General features: G+C 46.8%; 2 protein-coding genes across 2 annotated transcripts in view; both read left to right on the forward strand.

Moving 5' to 3' along the window:
* The first annotated feature begins 2,815 nt into the window (after positions 1–2,815).
* Positions 2,816–23,022, forward strand: part of B3GNT2 (UDP-GlcNAc:betaGal beta-1,3-N-acetylglucosaminyltransferase 2) — a 31,293-nt gene continuing 11,086 nt past the window's right edge. The window contains exon 1 of the mRNA XM_068564339.1: positions 2,816–3,109. The gene's annotated coding sequence lies outside the window, so the exon portion shown is untranslated. The remainder of the gene's footprint in view (positions 3,110–23,022) is intronic.
* LOC137778074 (phosphatidylinositol N-acetylglucosaminyltransferase subunit Y-like) lies at positions 16,669–16,917 on the forward strand. The gene has a single exon (XM_068565101.1). The coding sequence runs from the start codon at positions 16,702–16,704 to the stop codon at positions 16,915–16,917; it is 216 nt and encodes a 71-aa protein (XP_068421202.1). The 5' UTR covers positions 16,669–16,701.

A 23,022-nucleotide genomic window follows, 5' to 3' on the forward strand; every position in this document is an offset into this window, starting at 1 on the left:
TTGGTATCTATTTCTCTCCATTTGCTCAGCTGCTTAGACAAACAGCCCTTTCCCTTATATTACAGCAGCAGCTTCCTAACTGTCCCTCCACCCCCTCCTCCCCCTTCCCTATTCATTCTTCACACTGCAATCAGGGTGATCTTACTGAAAATGGTATAGTACACCCTGGATGATCTAGTCTCTGCCTACCTTTCCAAACTCCTCCTCAACCACACCCCCCTTCGTAGTATGAACCTGCCAGGAACTCTTTTCCACTCACCTCTCCTCTTTGCCTGAGTAAATCCTGCTCACCCTTCAGAGCTCAATGTCACCTCCCGTTGGACTCCCCAGACAAATGGTCCCTCTACCTTGCACTCCCTTTGGCCAATATCACAACTGTAATTATACAATTGATAAGTGCATTTAATTGCTAAGCTCCTTTCTCTCCAGCTAGACTGTGAGCTCCAAGAGGGAAGAGTGTGTCCGCTACGTTCACCACTTCAGTGCCTAGCCCTGTGCCATGCACCTAGTAGGTGGTCAATACATATTTGTTAAATAAATGAACAATACATCTTTACCTACTCATGATGGACAAAGAGCAGAGACTGCAGCCAAATGTACATTTAGCATGGAGTAATTTAGCGGAATAGTGGAATTCAGCATTGAGTAATTCCCCCAAAGACACAGTGTAACAGTTACAGCTACACTCCCAGCTGCATTAATTAACGGCACTATGAAGAGAATGCCCTTATTTTTTAATTTCAGGGCCTGGGCAGCTTTTGGCAGCTGCAGAGAATACAGCTTAATTTCCTTGTTGGTTGCCAGCTGACATTGTAGCAGTTCCTTTACTAAAACCCCTTGGCTGGCAGTCCCTGAAAGTATGTCTGTGTCTAGTGGGAGTGCATTTAAAGGGAAGGCATATGTGTAGAAACAATATACTGATCTGATGGCAGAAAAAAATCTTCAGATGTCAGTCTTGTCCCATCACAGCGTTTAAAGATTAGAAGAACTGCCAGAGATATTTTTATTTAAACCAAGGAACACGGACTCAGGATTAATTATTTTGACACAGAATGAAAGACTCAGGCTTCATTTGTTTATTAATTTATACACTCTGAAGAGTTCTTAAAAGAATTTCTAATATCTTTATTTCTTTAAAAATGTTTCATTAGTTTTCTAAATTATGAGAGTTAATATAACTGGAAAAAAACAAAACTCAAAGTCAATAAGGGTATAAAACTCATCTCCCCTCCTTCTGAAACCCCAATCCCACATCTGGGGTAATGGTGGTTAACAGCCTATCTGTATCCTTCCAGATGTTTTTCTATGAGTACACAAAAATCTGACTGGACTTTACATCCCAGTCTTAGGAGAATCATGTGATCAAAATAAAAGCAAAAAGGACTGAAGGCTGCAAATCGAAACTTTCCCAGATCTGACTCCGAATTCCTGTTTCTAGAGGACAGCACCCACGTGGCTCAGTGCATCCAGCAGTGCATCCACACCTGCTTTTCTTTTTCGCTCTGAGTTTGGATTAAGAGTAAGGGCCCATAGTTGAGTAGGCTGAGCTCAAAGGTGCCTGAAATTACTACTTTAGCAATTCCTTCTCTTTCAACTAATTCCGCCTCAGAAAGCCTTCTGAAAAATGCAAATAATTCAGGGTGTGGTGTTCTTAATTCCTTAGTCTGATTATCTAAAGGGGATTGCTTTCTTCTTGGAGAGATAAATACCAAGAGACGAAGAAGAGCTTTCAAGTGCGCCTCTGGCCAGGCTTACCTCCCCGCGGAGCGCAAGGGAAACGAGCCGACTGCACTGCACTGGGCCTTTCAAGCCAGGGCAACCTCTCCATCCGGTTGCGCCGGGCTTACCTGGGGCCCTCAAAGTTGTGTCAACAGCAACTCGGACTCACCTAAGAATGCAGTGCTCTGGCGAGCCGGCGGGGGCGCTGGGATAGCAGGGTGCGTCGTGGTCCCCGGAATTCCAGCGGGTGGGTGTGGTTAGCGCCAAGTCCCCGTCCAGCGGGGGGAATGTATGTCACAGTTCAGCCATTAAGGCTGCACCTAGGTATCCGCCCTGTCCCTTGGGCCGCGGCGCGGGTTCGAGGCCCAGCGTCTGGGCACCTTGCGTTTCTGACTTCCTGAGACTCGCCTGGAACCTCGAGGAAACCCTCTGCAGGACACCACAAAGAGAACTAAAACTCCTCTCTCGCCATGTTCTGGGCGGCTTCATAAAACCGAAGATGGCGTGGCAGTGTCAAGTAGGTGTCATTTGGGCACCTAAGAGGTGGCGGCAGCTACTGGATGGGCAGAGAGCAATGGTCAAGTCCCATTTTGGTTCCCCCTAGCTACCCCCATCTTCCATGGTGGAACCCTGGGTTTTGCGGGGGCACATCTGCCCAAGCACTTGGCGGCCGGGGTTCGGTCTAGGACCCGTACAAACTGACTCCGGCCAGAAGACGCCACTGGAGTCCTCACCAGGCCATGTGCTTAGTTTCCCAACGTCAGATGTACTGCAAGAGGGGCGACAATAAGAGGGATTCAGGTTAGACTGGAGTCGGAAAATAGCTCTTTTGAACTTCGAGCCGCCCTTTTTCCCCGAGGGTCTAGTTCTTGGGGTCCCCTTCCCCCAGTTTAAGCCTTTGCTTTCCAGGTGAGGGCCCGGAGGGTCCCCGGATGCCAGGAGGAACACCAGCCTGGGCGGGTCCTGCGCGCCCACCGCCCGACCAACTGGAGCTGTGCCTTCCCCAAACTTGGGGCGCGGGGCGGCGGGCCGGGCGGGGCGGTGACGTGAGGGGCGGTGCCGGGCCTGATTGGCCCGTGGGGCGGGGGCGGGACCAGGACCGGGCCGGGGAGCCCCGAGGCGGCGACGGCGGCGCCGGGAGCCGGAGCCGAAGCCGGGAGTGAGGCGCAGCGGCCGCGGCGGCAACAAGTGCCGGAGCTGAGCCGAGCCGGGGCCAAGCCGAGGCGGAGCCGTCCCGCCGCGGACACCACCCGGCCGCCCATCGCGGGCGCAACGCATGGAGCGAGAGCGGCGGCGGTCGCCGGGCTGAGCCGCGCGGAGCGGCCGGGACGTGGATGCAGCCGCGATCTCCCGCCCCCGCCCCGCTGAGCAGGAGCTGCTCCCGGACAAGGTAGGGCCGGGCGGGTGTGCACTCCCGCCGCCTCCCTCCTCCCCAGGCCAGCTCTGCGGTCCCTGGCTCCCCCTCCTCTGGCCCATCCTCTCTCCCTCCACAGCCCAGTTCCTCGCCGGTTCCGGCTTCGTACTGGCGCCCCAGAGCAGGAAACAGTCTCTAGGTGGCTCCTGCGGCGTTTAGGCGTCCCGGTCCTCCCCCTCGGCCCCCCGCCACCTTCCTTACCCTAGAGGAAGAGGATAACGCAACCCGCGGCAGCCTGTCTTTTGAGCTTCCTGCCCAACTCCACCCCCAACCCCGGGACCCGGGAACATCTCCGCCTCTCCGCTGCACCCCAACTTCCGGGGGAGCGCGCGACGGGGTGATGCAGGCGTTGGGAAGGGGCGTCTGAGGCCTGGCGTCCTCATCTGGGTTGCACAGACGTTTTGGGGAGGGGGTCCTGCTGGATTTCGCGCTACACCCCCGCACCCCACCCTCGCACTGCGCTGCCTCCCGTGCCGCATGGGGAGATCAGGTGTTCTGTGAGCTACAGGGCCGCCAGCAGTCGCTCCCCAGCCCCATCCGCCTGCCACTGCCACCTCAGGGTCCCTAAAGGCTGGTTTCTGTGAAACTTAGGAAGAACCTTTTGCTTTGACCTCTACAAAAATATTCCACACCGCCCGCGTTGAATGATTAACCCGGCTACTTGACCGAAACCTGGGGAGGGGGAGGGGTGGGTGCTGCGGGAGCGTGTCTAGCCGGCCTCTGCGAAACACCTGGAGTGGAGCGTGGACGTGGGGCTGCTCGGGGCGGACTCCTCGAGGGCTGCGGGCGCGGGTCCTGACGGCTACCCCGGGACGGCAGGCGGACCCTTCTGGAGGTAATAAAACTGAGTCACCTTAATTTCTAGGCCACAGTGCTTTCTTTCCACTTAGGGCTGGGGAGCCCCAGAACCCACTGGCTCCCCATCAAGTGGGGAGGAGCAGCCGAGATACTCCCCACAAGTGTCACAGCGTGAAAGCTCATCTCTGAAAATAATATGTACGTTTTAAACCTGGGTTGTCGAGGAGGCTCCCTCTCCTTAAAAGGTAGGGGTGGTATGTTTGTCTTTGCTCCCCTGCCCCCCATGGTCTCCTGAACTTCCCCAACTTCGTAGAACGGTAGTTTGGAACAATTATACCATATTCTCTTGCCGCTCCCTTGTTGGAGCCTTGCTGTAGATTTCAGATTGCAAAGCCAGTTGGTGAATATGGGCTTCTACTTGTCATAACAGATCCTTCCAGTGTAATTTTGCTCCGGGGAGGTAATAGGATGGTTAAAGAGGTGGCCGACAGGGCCAAGAATGGGACTAGGAAGGCGGGGACCCAGCCCAGTCCTAGGGCTCTCAACCCGAGCCATTGCGTGGTCTCCCCCATGTGTTATCTGACAGCTGCCCCAGAGGGAGGATAGGGCTGGGCGGTCACTTCTTCCCACTGCCCTAGTTCCCTCTTCTGTTTCTTTTCATTTATTTATTTTAAAATTTTATTTATTTATTTATATTTTTGGCTGCGTTGGGTCTTTGTTGGGGTGCGCCGGCTTCACATTGAGATGACTTCTCTTGTTTCGGAGCACGAGCTCTAGGCTCGCGGGCTCAGTTGTTGTGGCACGTGGGCTCAGTAGTTGTGGCTCGTGGACTCTAGAGCGCAGGCTCAGTAGTTGTGGCGCACGGGCTTAGTTGCTCCGCGGCATGTGGGATCCTTCCGGACCAGGGCTCGAACCTAAGTTCCCCGCACTGGCAGGCGGACTCCCAACCACTGCGCCACGAGGGAAGTCCTTTCTGTTTTTTTTGAATAGAGGTTATTAAGACTGGTGGAATTTGGGAGAATGTTACAGAGTCCCTGTGCTCTTAAACCAGATTGGATTTTAAGACCAGGGAAGTTCGGGAGCCCTATAGCACTCTACTTGAGTAAACCTTTTCCTACTGCCAAGCCTTTACAAATGTCTTTCCCTTTAGATCTGCCATTCGGAAGTACTTTTTCCGTTTGGGATACTGCTTTTTCCCTTGGGAATCTTCCTGCAGTAGGGGCTCACTGCTCTTCATTTAGTTTTTGTGCAGATGGCATGTGTATGATGGCAGGCCTAATTCTCCATAAGAGTTCTGAGTTCCCACCTTCACTGTTCACTGGTCTTGATTCCGCCACATACTGTTCTGTGACCTTGGACAAGTTGTTTATCATCCCTGCCTCATTTTCCATGTCTGGTTTTGGGATGGTAGTGTCTTCTCTACAGGATTGTTTTTGAGGACAAATAGGATAATGTTTGCCAAACTCCTAGCTCTGCATCATGGCGGGGGTGGGGGGGGGGCGGGGGTTAAGAAGTGCTTAATAAGTGATGGTCATTGTATAATCAATATAGAAGTTCCTCCAGGCACCAACTTCCCCTTACTAAAAACAGTAACCATTTAGATTTGTTGGAGACTGAAATCAGCCAAATTTGGCAGATGGCAGATAGTTTTTAAAATCCAGGGAATGAGGTAATCTTTTGAGGAAAATAAACATAATATGCTTGTAAAAATTATGAATTGTTTTTTTTTCCTGGGTTTCCTGGATGGAGAGTTGAGTATATATAGGTGGCTTGTAATTTTGAAAATTTCCTTGTTTTTAAAAAAAACCCACAATTTAGATTTCTCTAATTCTAAGATACTAAAGGTTTGCTAAAAATAGGAAAGTGGAACTGATCATTCATGGTGGATTTTTCACTGTACAGTTTGCTCAGATGCATGGCTTAAAAAAAAAAAGAGTTACATTACGAAATGAATGAGAACCCAGAAAAGTTAATCATTTTGCTTTACCCGGTGCATTGCTGGTATAAAGCTAAGATGTTCTGGATACAAATGTGTGGGGCTTTTTCAGCTGATGCAGGGATAAGTGAATCCTTTGTTTCTCAAACTTTGAAACTGTAGGAGAGGAAAACTTTTCTCTTTTTCCCCTCCAAGTTCTTTGGCTGATCTAATAATTAAATTGACATAAGACAGATTAATTGGAGGAAAACAAATTTCATATGTACAAGGATAAGAATATGTGATTCAAAGAAGTGACCAAAGCAGGCAGCTTTCGTACCTTTTAGACAAAGAAACAAATACATTTGTGAAGAATTGACGAAAACAAAGGGGTTTGGGTTTAGGGTGACTGATGAGTGAAGAAGTAACAAGGTTTGTGCAGGCTTCTCAGCGCTGAATTCCCTATCTCTGGTGATAAGAATGCCTTCTACCCTCCTGGTGCAAGGGAGGGTACCTTCCTACGGAAGATTTATCTCTTGTTTTCACGGGGACAAAGGGGGGTCAGAATGTCCTTACACTGGCTGTTTTCTCAAGTAACTTTAATTCAAAATAATCATTGTGTCAAAGTGACATATCTTGGGGTGGCATATTCTGCTTCCCTTCAAAACTTTTAAGTTTTAATGTTTTCTGACAATGCTGGGTTTTTTTGTTTTTGTTTTTGTTTTGTTTTGTTTTCCCCTCTAACCATAATTTAGGAATGCTGAACCAGGGCTGTGAATGTACTTAAAGCACACTCTGTTCTTAACATACTGGGTCAGTGCTTTTCATTCATTCTAGCTTGCTTAATAGCTACAATATTTGACTCTACTTAGGTTGTGTTTTTTTTTTTTTTGACAGTTTTATTGAGCAGTTTGTTAAGGACTTTAAAAATTAATAAATACAAATGGTTACTTTTATAAACATTGAAATTCTTGCATCTGGGATAATATTTGGTTATGTAATCTTGCGCATGCCCAATAGTGGTGCCTAAGTTATCAATGCTGAAAAATTCTCATAAAGGCCTTTTGGTCTTATATGCAAATGCTCAGGAGAAACTAAAATCATTTCAGTCAATTGCCTGGCACTTTTGGTGTGTACAGAATGTTAAAACATGAAGTAAACTGGGCTCTGAATTTGAAGGTTGGGTTTCTTGGCTTGCATACTCAAAAGCACCCAGTAAAGACCATACAACCAACAGGTGTGGATCCAGCTGTCCCTCCCCACTTCCCCAAAGGTGGTAAAACTGTAACTAGGTGCTTGCCAAATTTATCTCCAAATTGTGGATGAATAAATTCTTCTCTCAGGAGAGGCAATTACCGCTTGACTAAGATGTACATGTAGTGTGGGGTGAGGCTTTGAGCGAATTGATGTAATGATTTCATCATCACCAGCTGATGATGAGGCTTTGCTAGTCTGAACAAAGCTTTGGTGGGAAGAACTTGCTACTCAATGGAGAATTTGTTATTAGGGTGTATGTGGCACAGTCACCTTACTGCTGGGAAAAGTTATTTGAGTTTTCTGTTTGTTACAACTCTGCTTTGAGATTTTTACACTCACTGTGTTGCCTCTACTGTGAGATTTATGCACTTTGCCCACCAGCTTTGTCTTCTTGCCTTGTCTTAGTTTTTGTAACAAAATTCAAACTTCTTTTGAGGGTCAACATTGTTGATAAAGTTATAATGTATGTCTTGAAATATTTTATGTAGTTTTATTTAGGTACTTCCATAGATAACTCTTTTTTTTTTTTAATATATCTACTTTATTTATTTATTTATTTATTTTTTTGGCTGTGTTGGGTCTTCGGTTCGTGCGAGGGCTTTCTCTAGTTACGGCAAGTGGGGGCCACTCTTCATCGCGGTGCGGGGACCGCTCTTCATCGCGGTGCGCGGGCCTTTCACTATCGCGGCCCCTCCCGTTGCGGGGCACAGGCTCCAGACGCGCAGGCTCAGTAGTTGTGGCTCACGGGCCCAGCCGCTCCGTGGCATGTGGGATCTTCCCAGACCAGGGCTCGAACCCGTGTCCCCTGCATTAGCAGGCAGATTCTCAACCACTGTGCCACCAGGGAAGCCCCATAGATAACTCTTAAGAATTTTGTTACAAATTATTTTCTGTGCATCTATGAACATTTCTTTACAGCAAGGTTTAAAATTATTTTTATTCTGATGTGGCTACAGACAGGAAATTCCCAGTAGCAAGGAAATTGATACTTTCTACTTTTCATTCTGTGGCATGTAAAAATAAGTTTATTGTTCAGTTGCCTTCACTCTGATGTGATTAGGATGTACTTCACTTAACCAGAATGTTTTTAAAAACTGATTATACAAGAGAATCAATTCTAGAGTGTGGTCAGGTTCTGTCAAATAGTGGTATGATGGTTTAGTGGTTAAAGAACATGAACTTGGAGTCAATCAAATGAGGATTTTTTTTTTTAAACTTGAGGCGTAGCATACAATAAAATGTGTAAAGTGCATTAATATTAAGCGTGAAGCTCATGAATGTGTGTCCACCACCAGATCAAGAAGAAAACGTTTTCAGTACCCCAGAAGGTCCCTATGCCCCTTTCCAGTCAGTCTCCAGCCCCTAAAGGGAACCGTTATTCTGACTTGTTATATCATCTTAGATGTGCTGCATATCGTCATAGATTGGTTTTTCCTGTTCTTGAACTTCATGTAAGTGGCATTTCCAGAATCAGAGTGTGTAGTCTTTTGTGAAGCAGACCTGGATTTGAGTTCCATTTTTGCCACTTACTGTGTGACGGTGGCTACTGTGTGATAAATTACTCTAAGCCTCAGTTTCCTCATTAGTGAAATAGGGGAGATAATCTAGCTCAGATTTGCTAAGAAAATTAATTTGATCATGCACCTAAAATACCTAGCACTGTGCCTGACATACACACTGTGCCTTTGCCCCCCTCTTATTTCTTTAAAAAGATGGTAACTAAAGCAACTGTATCTTCTGTGTTTTAATATGCTATTTCACTATAAAAGTTGTGTAGGTCTTTTATTGAAAGTTAGAAGCCAAATCTTTGTTGAGTCAACACTTTTTTGATGTAGCATCAGCTTAAATAAGACATATTATTTGTTGATAGTTGATCCCCTGTTATTTTTAATTGACATTTCCTCTGTAAGTCATAAAATGACAGTCATTGAAATGTTCCATTTAGAGCTGATTGGTCACCTGTGTGATGTGAGCTAAGGTGCAGTGATGACAGCTAGTTTACACATGTTTATGAAACCCATGAAAGAGTTTAATTTAGATAAGAGGCATCAGTAAGTACCCAGGATGCCCAGAACAATGTTTTACTACTTTATGTTTTGTAAAATAATTATTTCAGAAGTGAAAACACAGGGTCAGTTGTTAATTACATGCTTCATACAACCCATTTAAAATGTTTTCAGTTTTTACAGTCTTCCTCTATAAGTGGTATTGTATATTCAGTGGTCTCATGTCTCCAGTGTATGTGGGTTTTGTTTTCTTTTTTTTAATACTTTTTATTTTTGGAACCATTTTTTAAATGTAACTTGATGGTACTATGGCATTCTTTCTAAGAGACTTTTTTCTTATGTTTATTTAGGGAAAAAAGTCAAGATGAAGTAAAAGAAAATAAAGTTAATTCCATCTCTTAATACTGTAATTACAGTTAACTGGGTTGAGATCCTTCTAGGTGCTTTTGTCTACATCTGTATACTTCTAGAATGAGACTAGGAAAAACATGTTGCCAACGCTTTAGGCAAATGTAAAGCAGATTGTATGGGCCTTCCTAGAGATACCTGGCTGAGAGGACAGAAGACTTTGAAGGTCTGGGTTCAGATCCATTCCCACATCCCTACTTGTGGCTGTACCATGGAGTCCCCAGGGGCTCCATCAGAGGGACTCCTGTCCTCCAGATTACAGTAGCCAAGGGGGAAAACCTGTCCTTGGACAACTCCGCCCACCCCTCCACCCCACAAGACCTCAAGAAGATATATAACAAAAGGGCCAATTTGTTCATTTAGCCAGCATGTGTTGATTGAGTGCTTAGTGGAAGCGTTGCACTGTGCTTGGCCCCTTGTGTATTCCTAGGTGGGTCAGGCACAGTTCTTGCTGTCAAGGAGTTAGCAGTCTGGTGGGAACTCTAACCAGGAACTGATGAAAGAGCGGTCTGGTAGAGGTGCAAGAAAAGTGCAGTGTTGGGGGCAGCCAGGAAAGGCTCCTGAGGAAGTTGTGTTTGGGCTTAGCCCTGATGGATGAATAAATAACTTTTAGGGGCAGAGAAAGGAGGGCAGAGGCAGTTGGGGATTGCAGGCTTGTAGCAATGTGTCAGGGGAACAGCAGGTGATCCTGTGGGTTTGGAGGGCATGGTGCTTAGGGAGGGGTAATAGGACACAGTGCAGCCTTGATGACCATGTGAAGAAGTGACACTTGATAGTTACGGAGGTGATGGGGAGCCATGGAAAGTTCTTGTGGAGAGGATGTGGTGACATATCATGGTCAGGCCTGTGTTTAGGAGGATGACTTGAGCCAGAGAGGTGGACGTGAGGTGAGTGTGATCATGGCTCCAGGTCATTTTACGGCCTCCTAACGGGGCTCTCTGCTTCCTATTTGCCCCACAGCAGTCTATTCTCAGAAAGAAGCTGGGGGGATATTTAAAAACTGAAATTGCTTTACCTACTTCTCTACTCAGAATCCTCCACTGGCCCCTAGTCTCCCTCATGGTAAAGCCAAAGTTCTCTGTCACCTGTCAGGCCCTTGGCTCAGTTCACTGCCTCTCCTACCTCGCCCCCAGCTCAAGTCTCTGCAGCCACGCTGGCCTTTGAGCTATCCAGTCTCTGGCCTTTACACTGGCTGTTCCCTCTTCCTGGAATTGTCTCGCCCCCTTCCGTCCACCTTCCCTCTGAGAAGAGAGGCTTTCTCTGACTGTCCCCATCCTTATCCGCTGTACTGTGCTTTATATTTCCTCTAAGCCCTTAGCAACCTTATGATAATGGACCATATAACTTCATTCTTTGTGGTCTGTTTGAAACATTGCTTAGTTTAAGTAGGTGCTTGATATTTGTTGAATTAGGTCACTTCATCAGTCTTGCTGGGGGAAAACTGAGGGCCCAAACCAGGTCAAGGACGGTACAGGATTAAAATGGAATCTTAAAAAAGAAAAAAAAAAACAATGGTTCTGAAGAACCTAGGGGCAGTACAGGAATAAAGACGCAGACGTAGAGAATGGACTTGAGGACAGGGGGAGGGGGAAGGGTAAGCTGGGACGAAGTGAGAGAGTGGCATGGACATATATACACTACCAAATGTAAGATAGATAGCTAGTGGGAAGCAGCTGCATAGCACAAGGAGACCAGCTTGGTGCTTTGTGACCACCTAGAGGGGTGGGATAGGGAGGGTGGGAGGGAGACGCAAGAGGGAGGAGATTGGGGATATATGTATATGTATAGCTGATTCACTTTGTTATACAGCAGAAACTAACACCATTGTAAAGCAATTATACTCCAATAAAGATGTTAAAAAAAATAAAGAGGATGTGGTACATAAAAAAAATAAATAAAGTGTATGTGTGCCTGTGTGTGTGATTTATTTGAAAGGGAGTGAGAGAGAAAAAGATAGTGGATGGGATGAGATTTGGAAACCAATTCAGGGAGGTGTGAAGGAAGTGAGCTACAGATAGGGGTACGTTGGGACATGTCTTAACCTCGGGACCCGGAGGCTGTAGTGTTGTGGAAGGAGGGTCCAGAGGACTGGAGTGTGGGGTGAAGGAAGACCCACCATAGGCTTGAACCCAGAACCGTGGAGAGTGCCCATTTTGGGGGATGGGGCCAGGAGCAAAGGCTGCCAAGATGCAAGAGAACCAGTAGAGAATTGGGGTTAGGGGATGGATGGTCTTGAACTTGGGGTGGGGGTAGGGATGGTGGCCAGCGGTGTTAGGTGCTCTGGGAAGTCAGGAGAGGCAGAGGACTGTGAAGATTCTAGAGGGGTGAAGGGGATTGGGAAGGTCAAGGCACAACAAAGGGGCGTGACAAGACATGGAACCTTTTCAAGAAGTTGTTGGAGAGGGAAAGAGCAGCCTGTGCCTGGAGCTACTGGAGAGGAAGAGCTTTGAGGTGGATGATGAAGTGGAGATCGCCGTTGATTCAGGACCCCAGGGGAGCAGCAGCAAGGACTGTCCCAGGGGACAGTAATCTTGTGGGGGCTGGGGATTGACTTACTGAAAAGGGAGACTGGTCCATGTGGAGAACTTGAAGTAGATTTTGGTCCCTGAGCTGACATTAAATATCTTTGTAACCATGGCAACCCACTTAGCTTGTTCCCTCCTTATCCCCACCCCCTGCATAATAGGAAAAAACCTGCAGAGACAAGCTCATATGTTGATTGTTTGAATCCACTGCAGTCGTGAATATGGACCATATTTACGGTCCATGGACCATTAACTTGCTAAGGCTTATAATTTGTGCTTTAGAATTCTGTTGTTGTTTATTTTCTTTGAAAAGCACTTAACTTCCAAGTGCTTCTTGAAGTGCTGCTTGTTTTTTGAGTCCTGATCAGGGAGTAACACAGTTGTTCAAAAAAAACAAAAACCAACTTCAAGTCTGGGTCTAGATTGTTCAGTGAAAAGCCTGGTGATGTTTTCAGAATCAAATCTATTTGTCTTAACAGTGAAAGGGTCAGGGTCAAAGTGGGTTTGTTACAAATACCATCCTCTATAAATATTTAACCTTTGGGACTAATGACATGTATTTTACATTTATTATTTTATGGCTAAATTTGATGCTTGTTTATAAGGAACTTATGTAGCTTTTATTCTTTAAGTAAATGAGATGCAACCCTTTTATTTTTCTTCTCCCTTCACCACAAAAGGAATTATTTCCTTCAGATGAACTTAAACTATCTCTCATGAATAATCCTATTTTTAACTGACTGTTTCTGTCTTTGAATTTTTTTTCCTCAAGGTTCTGATGGATCCTCTTTAGAAAAAAAAACCTCCTTATGATGGAAATTTTTAATCAAGTGCAGATAACAGAGAGTGATATAATGAAGCCTCAGGTAGCCATCTCTGGTTTCAGCATGATGGCCTCTCTTTTTTTTGTCCCTGCCCCACACATGACTAAGATGCTATGTGAGCACCACCCAGAGTGGGAGGACAAGCTCATGCTGGACCTCCAGGTGTGTGTGTGGGAGTCATCACTGTAGAGGTGGCAGAAGTTCTGGGAGTGATTGGACCCCCCGAGGGAGGAAGGAGTGGCACAGTGTGCAAATGACACTGAGAGACACAGAGATTGCTGTGGTCCCCGATGTTTCCAAGGAGGTGATAATCTATGATATATGAAGGTGACATTCACAGAGACACTTAAAATTAGGTGATTTAAGAAAACAAATTTAGGGTTACCAGGGGTTAAGGGGGAGGAGGGATAAATTGGGAGATTGGGATTGACATATACACACTACTATATATAAAATAGATAACAAATAAGGACCTACCGTATTGCACAGGGAACTCTACTCAATACTCTGTAATGGCCGATATGGGAAAAGAATCTAAAAAAAGAGCGGATATATGTATATGTATAACTGATTCTCTTTGCTGTACACCTGAAACGTAACACAACATTGTAAATCAACTCTACTCCGATAAAAATTTTTAAAAGTAAATAAAATTAGGTGATTTAAACTGCTTGGTAAAAGAGGCCCAATTTCTAAGCTGCTCAGCAGTGTGCTCATATATTGAGCAAACAACATGTTCTCTTTTATTTTGACAACATAAATTTTTCTTGGCAGGTGGCCAGAGAAAGCGATGTTACTATTTCATCCCTTCCTTAAATATGTAGACGTAGAACAGTTTCCCCTTTAATAGAACATTTGGACAAAAAGCCAAAATGTCACTGTTTTGAGGATGTATATTTTAAATCCATGTGATTAATTTTGATATTTAAAAAAAATCTAAGAACAGTCCTCAAGCACCCATCTGTAACTTGGTGAAATTGAACAACATTTGAGAAAGGGAGAAGAGGCAGGAAAGGAATCTGGGAGATGGAGGCTGGGAGAGAGGGGAGCCACTCTGCTTGTTTGGTACCCCATCCTGAAGTTGCCACCCCAGGGTCACTTGTCACTAGAGAGGTTGTCTTCTGGGAGGAGGATGGCCTCTGACTCTGGAGAAGAGGTGGTCTCCCAGGGGCACGTATTTTCATCGGATACTCTGTGTGTGAAGAGCAGAGCCTGGTGGTCAGCAGTTGGGGTGCTTTCACCTCACAGTTACAGCCTGTGGGTTGGGGAGCCTCTTGGTCCTGCCTCCCTCCAGGGTGAGGAGAGTGGATCTCAGCTCACCGGGAACTGTTCGGGCTGGGAAGCATTGCTGGGGGTAGGGGGCGTCTGGGTAACTAGCTCTTGGCAGTCCTTTTGAGGGGCTTCAGTTTGGGGAGTCCCAGGTGCTAGGAGGAGAGGATTAGATACAGTGCACTAGGGGAACCGAGGGTGTCCTTATGGAGAAGGCAGTGGGATTTGAACCTGTACCTTTAAGCGTGGGGGCAGGATTGAGAAGCAAGAGAATGGATGTCTCAGGCTGGGAGAGCCAGCATGAGCGATGGTGTGAGTGAGGACAGCAGTTGTTCTTAAGGGCTCCTGGGCCCCAGGAGGGGGTTTTGAGGGTGGCATACTTAGATCTAGGATGGGGTCTTTGTGAGAGCACTTAATGAAGACAGGGTGCCAAGCGCTCTTCCATCCTGGCTGTGCCATCCATGCAGCTCTCTCTGCCTGTCTTCAAGTTTGGCAGCAGCTGAGATGGACTTGCAGGCCGGGAGCTGCCCATTTGGGTTCCCAGTTCCTGCCCCCTCCCTCCACTCTCCATCTTGGGAACCTCAGACAAGTTTCTGGAAGCAGTTCACTTACCTGTAAAATGAGGAAACCTCAGTAACCACTGTGTGTGTATTCCCTTGGGCCTTTGGCACGATTCCTGGCACATGGACAAATGTTACCGAGTCCAAGCTTGGACAGCTCGCTGCATGACGGGCCAGTAAATCGAGAGATGAATTGTTGGGGCGAGGAGTAGGGGCTATATTCGGAAAGCCAGCAGACTGAGAAGATGGTGGACTGGCGTCCAAAAGAACCATCTTTCCTGGGTTAGGATTCAGGCTGCTTTTATACTAGAAGGGGAGGGGGTGTGGCTGGTAGTTGCAGACTTCTTGGTGTCAGAATCCTTTGTTCTTGCAGCTGTCCATGTAGGTGTCTAAAGGTCATGATGCTCCTGTAAACCTCCAACAAGACAAACGTTATTCTCTGTTCTGCAGCTTTTTGTATGAATGGGAAAGTGTTATACCTTTAAAGGTCAGAGCCTTGAGAATGGACTGTCCTGTATATTGCAGGCTATAGGCAACATTCTTAACTTGTAGCAAAAGCAATAGAACACAAAGGTTAAAGTAAAAGAAATAGATTCAATATGGAGTCAGATTTCTTCTTCCCTATTACAAAAGCAACTGGTGAATGGGTAGAGGCTGGTGTGCAGTTGTTAATTTTTCTTGCTGTAAGGAGTGTCCCTGGTACCTCCACCCCATTTCTTCATTTCATTTCTTTTTTCCCCCTCTCTCAAGATGTCAGACCTGTTGATTCCTTTTATTTGAATACAGCATTATTTACATCTCTGCACATGCCAATTCTGTACAACTCTGTGATCCTCATGCATGTTTTTGAAAGAGTGAGTCAGGCAGTTATCTCAAAGCTGCTTCTCTAAGAGACTTCAAGTGGCTAAGCAGGGAGTCCTGGCGCCTGAGGCACGGCACTTTATGCTCCTTGGTGTCCCCTTGTGTCCCCTTTGTTGTACCCTTTGTTGTACCCAAGGGCAAATGCTCTTTAAGGAAATTTGTCACTGGAAACCTTCATCCAAATAGCCAAGAAATTGAGACTTCCCAAGGCAATTTATTAAATTATTTAAGAAAAACACAATGAATGTCACTGGTATTAATGCAATCCCAACTTGCAGCATGTTCAAACAATGTTTATTTTGGGAGATATATTTTTATTTTGGAAATAAATGTAAACAAACGTGAACTTTTATTTTGCAAGAGTTGATGGAGGTGCTCTCAAACCCTACATTTCAAGGGGACAAGGATTATGAAATTTAATAGAATTGGGAAGGGCATTGGTGATTTGAAAGAGTTTGTAGAGTACCTTTCGGAAGTGACATAGGTGAATCTATGTCGGGGAAAATGACAGATTGAATTTGGCTGCCCAAGTGCTTAACATTAAAGTGATTGTTTTAAAATCTAAAAAAATTTACTTCTCTTTATGGTCATTTACTATAGGCCATGGAATTAAGTGGTGAGGAATGATGTGATTTTGAAAGTCAATCCTGAGCGCCTGCAGCGGCGCGGGTGGTCACGGGCGCGCAGGGGCTCGGTCGCGGGCTGCCAGGCCATGCCGCGCGGAGTTTGCGGCCGGCTCGCCTCAGCGCTGCGGGGGACACGCGCACAGCCGCCCGCGGTCGCCCAAAGGTGTGTGCACGCGTCGGTGTCGCGGCCGTCCCCAGAGCGAGCGGACGCGGGAACCCCGCGCCTTCGACCCAGCGCTGCTGGAGTTCCTGGTGTGCCCGCTCTCCAAGAAGCTGCTCCGATATGAAGCATCGACAAATGAACTGATTAACGAAGAGTTAGGAATAGCCTATCCAATTATTGATGGGATTCCTAATATGATACCACAGGCAGCTAGGATGACACATCAAAATAAGAAGCAAGAAGAAACGGAGCAGCTTTAGATCATGCTTAAAAACGACAACACACACACCTGAATTTTCTAAATACCATCCACCTTTTAAAAAGTCAGAGTGGCGGGTAATAAGTGGAGGGGAAGAATGTTTCTGTCTCTTCCTACGTTGACTGTCCTTATTCCGTTGGTCTCGTTAGCAGGGCTGTTATACTCGGCCTCCGTGGAAGAAAACTTCCCGCAGGGCTGCACTAGCACAACCAGCCTGTGCTTTTACAGTCTGCTCTTGCCCATTACCATACCCGTTTATGTGTTCTTCCACCTTTGGACTTGGATGGGTATTAAACTCTTCAGGCATAATTAATACAACCAGAGCCAAGATGGTATATCCTAATGATAGGCTTGAGGGTCTGTCTCTGAAAACTCAACTACATGGAAATACTGGACACCCACTTAATGTGCAAGAAAGATGCTTTGCCTAGCTTCTGTCAGAGGTTTAGGACTGGGGAGGCTTAAGCTGCAGAGGCTTCTTTATTGTGCTTTGGTTCTGCCCTTGTTTTTTGAAAGTTCTTATTTATACCTGGGGTATCAGGAGAAACATTTCAACAAAGTGTCTTGTTGGAAATTAACAGCCCCAGCCATCATCTGATGACTTTATTTCTTATCCCATTCATAATTAAAAGTTACTAATTTGAAATCTTAAACAAACAAAAAAAAAGTCAATCCTAAAACTTTGAGGAGAGTCAACTTTTGATTTTGTTAAATTAGTCTTTTTTTTAAAATAGATTTATTTATTTATTTTTGGCTGCATTGGGTCTTCATTGCTGCGCACAGACTTTCTCTAGTTGTGGCGAGCTGGGGCTACTCTTTGTTGCCGTGCGCAGGCTTCTCGTTGCAGTGGCTTCTCTTGTTGCGGCGCACGGGCTTCGTTTCTCCACGGTACGTGGGATCTTCCCAGACCAGGGCTTGAACCCATGTCCCCTGCATTGGCAGGTGGATTCTTAACCACTGCACCACCAGGGAAGTCCCGTTAAATTAATCTTTGAGTATTTCATGCATTTTACTGTGTAAAATGACAATAATCTCTTTCCCAGTACCTATGTGAAAATAGTCTTTCTTAATTGGTTTCACCAGCTTTTCTCTATGTGTGACTGTAGACAGAAGTAGCCCACATAGCAAGCCCCAAGTTACCTCCTCCCCGCCCCATCTCTGTCCACCAAGATTGCCAAGCCATGGCTGATGGCCTGCTTGTTTCCAGAAGCACTTATACAAGGTCAGTTTGATAACTTAGTTTATGTAATATAGTTTATATTATATAATGATAACTTGGTTTCTAGTCCAGTACTGTAATTTATGCTTGAGCACTTTTATTAAGTTTTAATTGCCTTCTTCCTCCTCTCCTCCCACCCCTTGGGCCTTAGTTTGTTTACAGATTTGTTTAATCATATGAGACTGTTTCCTGGGATTTTTTTAGGTGATGTCCTGCATTGAGATGACACCCAGTGATGCTGTCCTGATGGGTGAGGGTGAGGCATGGAGGGGAAAGCGCAGGAATTGGAAAAGGCTTATGACAGTTGTGAAGAGGAGTGGCCTGGCCTGACACATAGACAGCCAGGGGCCAGGGAGGGTCTCTGGGGGGCCCGGAAATGTAGTGCCTGTGTGTGTAATCGTTCAACAATGATTTGTGTGGAGCAAAAGATGAAAAAGGTCAAAGAATAGAAATTTTCCTTTATTTAGTCCTCGTTCCTTTACTGCCTCTCCCCGTTTATGTCCTTCTTGTCCTCAAATGTATTGACTGTCAATATGTTGTCAGGGTGGCAGACGCTAGAGAGACTGAATTGCAGTCTGACTGAATTGCAGACTGAAATTGAAATGGCCCAGCCCCTGCTCTTGATGGCCACGTGCCCTGTGGGGTGTGTAAGACTTGTTACCGAAGAGGTGTGGTAAGTCAGATAAATGTGTGTGAAGTGTTAAAGACAGCAAAAAGGAAGTAATAAAAACCACTGTCTGGGGGCGGGGCGGGTTCAGGGTGGTGCTGCTGCAGTCGGCCTTGCTGGCCTTGTTTTTTATGTTGACGGCTCAGAATTGAAGCTCCGACTATGAGAATGCGACTTTGTCACTGATGATGGTTCTCACTGCGGGACTCCTCCCTACGCTGACCCTGGGCAAGCCTCTGCGCCTCTCTGCATCTTGGTTTCCTCTTCCATACGGGAGGTGGTTGGAGTAGATGAGCTATAAGGCCCTGGAAAAGAAATTCTTGTAGCTTCTTTTTGGTAATGAACTCGGGACATGGTCTGTGTGTGGAATGCGTGTGCATGTTCCAGAGAAAACAAGTAAAAGGGTGAGAGAAAACAGTTTGTGGCCAACACTTGCTCTTCCATCACCTTTTCTGACACGGCCAGTGTACCTTCCTCTCAGAACCTGGAGAGCTGGGCTGCAGGCCCACTCGGATCTAACCTCTAGCAGGTGGGAGGACCATCCTGGGATCCCTTCAGCCTCAGGCTGTGGTGCCCCGGGGAAGGGAGGGGGAGAGGAGAGGCAGGGCTTTTTCTGCGTAAAAGCTCTTGCCAAAAGGGTTTGCCCAACAGGTTTGTTAGATTGGGCTGGTTGAAGCTGCTGCCATCTCTCATTCCTCAGTGTGGATTAACACCTACCACAGAGCTGCAGGGACTCCACCCGGAGCAGGGGCGGGGCCCGCCTTACCAGACCAGGACCTCTGGGCACCTTAAGACTACCCACTGGTTCCCTTCTGGAGATTCTGTCTACATTATTCCTTTCTCATGCTGCTTAAAAACAAAACGCAACTGCCTGGCTTTCTTTGAAACTGCCTACATCTTCTGGGTATCCACAGATGCAATGATTTCACTTACTAAGTAATTTTTTTAAAGTGCAACTTTATTTGAGGATTCTTGAAATCTTCTTTGAGCAACGAGGTTGTGTGGTAGAAATAGTTTAGACTTGGGGTCAGGGTCCAGGGTCCAAGTGCTGGCTCCACACAGATTAGCTTTGTGACCTCAGAGTAATTGCTTCACATTTTTGAGTTTGTAAAGATTAAATGAGGGCTTCCCTGGTGGCGCAGTGGTTAAGAATCCGCCTGCCAATGCAGGGGACACGGGTTCGAGCCTTGGTTTGGGAAGATCCCACATGCCGCGGAACAACTAAGCCCGTGCGCCACAACTACTGAGCCTGCGCTCTAGAGCTTGCAAGGCCACAACTACTGAGCCCTCGTGCCACAACTACTGAAGGCTGCCGCGCCTAGAGCCCGTGCTCCGCAACAAGAGAAGCCACTGCAATGAGAAGCCCGTGCATTGCAACAAAGAGTAGCCCCCCGCCGCCACAACTAGAGAAAGCCCACGCGCAGCAACGAAGACCCAGTGCGGCCAGAAATAAATTAAAAAAAGATTAAATGAGGTGAGAATATCCCGGTGTGGAAAATGGGCAAAGGGCATGAGGAGTGGGAAGTCAGGAAGGAAGCACATGAATGACGATGGGTCAGTTAAAACAAGCAGAGGTCCTTTTTTTGCGAAGATTAAAAAGAAAGACAGTGTCCACAGTCAACGTGCAGAGTGCTGTGCTCTTGGGTGTGTGCAGTGAAAGGATAAATCAGTCTGGCTTTTGTTTTTGGTGGGGGATGGGTGGGACGGGGAATAATTTGATTATATTCTAAATGACTTTAAAAATGTATGTTCTCTTTGTAATTTTTCCAAAGGAAATAATAAGACAATGGACAAAGATGCACATATGAGGCTGTTCATCAGTTTTTCTTTTTCGATTATAGGGAAAATCAGAAACAACTCGTGCTTTTTTTTTTTTAAGTATTAGGCTGCACGGGGTCTTAGTTGCGGCACGTGAGCTCTTAGTTGCAGCGCATGAACTCTTAGTTGTGGCATGCGAACTGTTAGTTGCGGCATGCGGAATCTAGTTCCCCAACCAGGGATCCACCCAGGCCTGCTGCATTGGGAGTGCGGAGTCTTACCCACTGGACCACCAGGGAAGTCCCCGACTCGTGGGTTAGTGATTAGTAAGCCAGGCCAAATGCCTGTACTCTGTCAGAGGTGCATTAGAGATCTGATGATAGAAGATGAACCCCTCAGATCATGCTGTCTTCCGCTTGTGAACCTAATCTGCTTTACAGAAGTTAAATCTCTGAACACAATAGCCAACTGTATTTGTAATCAACATGGACATCCAATTTGGAAGTTCTTCATTTTTCCCTATTTCATATTCTTGTGTGATTTAGTCAGTTTTCTGTTTGTTTGTTTTTTTTTTAATAGAGGGGCTGTGAAAGAAAACACATTCCTACAATCCCTCTGGCAGCAGCATTTGTTACGTTAGATGTAGGCATGGTGCACTCCCATCCCGTGGAGAGCCCTTGGGCTCAACAGCGCTTATCTGTTCTCTCCAGTGGCCTCAGCATCCATCTGCCCACAAACTGGCTGTGTTGGTCTCTGCATACAGACACCCTGTACCCACCCCCCCACCTCTTGTCTGCCCTGCTTCTCCTCACATCTCTGAAATCTACCCTGTTTCAGGCCCCACTCAGGTCCCTGCCTCGTCCTCTGCTGTTGACAAATGGACTGACTAGTATTTATTGCTTGTCTATCAATTCACTGTACAGGACCCATGTTTTATACACGTTTCCCCTAACTCCGGACTTGAGTAACGGTATTCATGGTTGGAATATGACTTTAGGTTGGTGATATAGAGATCTCTAACTTGTATCAGTTTTTAACTATTGCCTGTCAGCTCCAAATTCACCCTTTGTTGCCTGATCTGTGAAAATGGATCAGAGCCTTCAAATATTTTTCCTCTGCCTTCTCTAAGTTGAGGGCTCTGAAGAGGATGTTGCAGAAGAAAGAGATTTTCCTTCCTGGTTCCCAGAGTCTAGAACCAGGCTTCCTGTAGAGCCTGCTGTTTTTCCTGCGGGTCTGCAGGCCACAGCTCTCTCCAGCATGTGGCTGCTGTGTCCTCTCTCCAGCTCTGGCAGCCGTGGTAGAAGGGGGAGCCTGGGCCCAGCCCAGGTCGCTGCTTCTCTTCAGCCCCGACATGAATACACACTGGGAGCCCCGTGATCCTGGCCGTCTAGTGAGCTGGCCACCTGACCTTTCTCCTGAGCAGTGGCCCTGAGCTGTTCCTGTCCGAGCCATGCACTGACGTGCTAAGCTACTGCAGAGGGAGGCCTCTCCAGTTCCTGTTCCAGCGGCAGCCGGACTCCCTGTGTGTGCATGACTCCTTCCGCACCCTCGTTCTCTCTGCACACCGTCCCAGCGGTCTGCAAGGTTTGTTTCCTGAAACCCTCCTGATGGGGACTCTTGCGTGTTCCAGGCTTTGTGCCTGCATCCCAGAGGGTTGTTCCTGCTCTCCTGGTGACTGGACCATCTCTGGCCTGGGCACCCAGGAACTGCCACCTATACCTGCTTCAACAAGCTCTGAACTTTTCTTCCACGCTTGTCCTTTTTTGGGTACTTTTCATCTGGTGTAGGGCATTAGAGTTCTATTCCATCTTTATAGTTACTCAATTATTATATTTTTAAACTTCCCCTGCTTGAATTACTGTGTGGTTTCTGCCTCCTGATTGGACCCAGACTGAAATACATTCCATGTAACCCAACTAAGCAAACGGAAGGATGAATCAAAGAGAAATCTTCTAGGGATTTCTCTGAGGGCTTGTTGAGAGCCTGCCAGACTATACTGGTTTGTACATAGGTCCTGGAGCTTGGAGGGGAAACACTTACCAAACCATAGCCATGTACAGGCTCTTAACAAGGGCTTCCAGAACACGTGAAGCTCCCCAAGAAGTGACTGCCTGCATTGCAGCATTTCTTTTCTAAAATGGTTTCCCACCTAGGTAAATAGATGCCCCCAAGCTTCCAGTCTGTACCGGGGCCTGCCTTCCTTTACGCATGTTCACCCTGCTATCATGGCCTTGGTGGGGGTAACACTTGCTGGAGGTCCTCCCCTCACCAGGAAGGAATGTGGAGGCTTCTCTCTGTGGGGATGGGATGAAGGAGAGTTGGCTTGGGTGTGCTGCCAGAGGAGGGATGGAGCCCTCACCTAGAAGCACTGCTGAATCCCACGCTCCTGCATTCCCACACTGGAGGGCCTGGACTGCCTGTGGGAAATGAGGGGCTGGGCTGGGCTTTTCACCACAGTTTACCTCTTCAAATCTTGCCCGCACCCGCCCAGGTGAGACAGATTTCTTTAAATACATATGTGTCGTTGACTAGCACACATATAAGTGATTTTTCCTGTGTCATCTCTTGACCCAAATACCTTTCTATTCAGCAAATGCTGAATGACTCTCAGATGCCATGTGCTGGGGTAATGGTGGTGCAGGGTGAAGACCTTAATCACAGAGGATGCCCTAACTCCTGGGAGGTGGGCTCTTCAAGAGTGACACTTGACCTAATTTAGGAGTAGAAGCTCTTCAGGAAGGCATGGCAGACAGAGGGCACTCCTCAGGTGGCAG

The sequence above is a fragment of the Eschrichtius robustus genome, chromosome 15 (assembly GCF_028021215.1).
Source record: "Eschrichtius robustus isolate mEscRob2 chromosome 15, mEscRob2.pri, whole genome shotgun sequence".
Classification (NCBI taxonomy): Eukaryota; Metazoa; Chordata; class Mammalia; order Artiodactyla; family Eschrichtiidae; genus Eschrichtius; species Eschrichtius robustus.

Coding starts and splice junctions, on each gene's coding strand:
- LOC137778074 (XM_068565101.1), top strand. CDS start 16,702: ATGTTTCTGTCTCTTCCTACGTTGACTGTCCTTATTCCGTTGGTCTCG.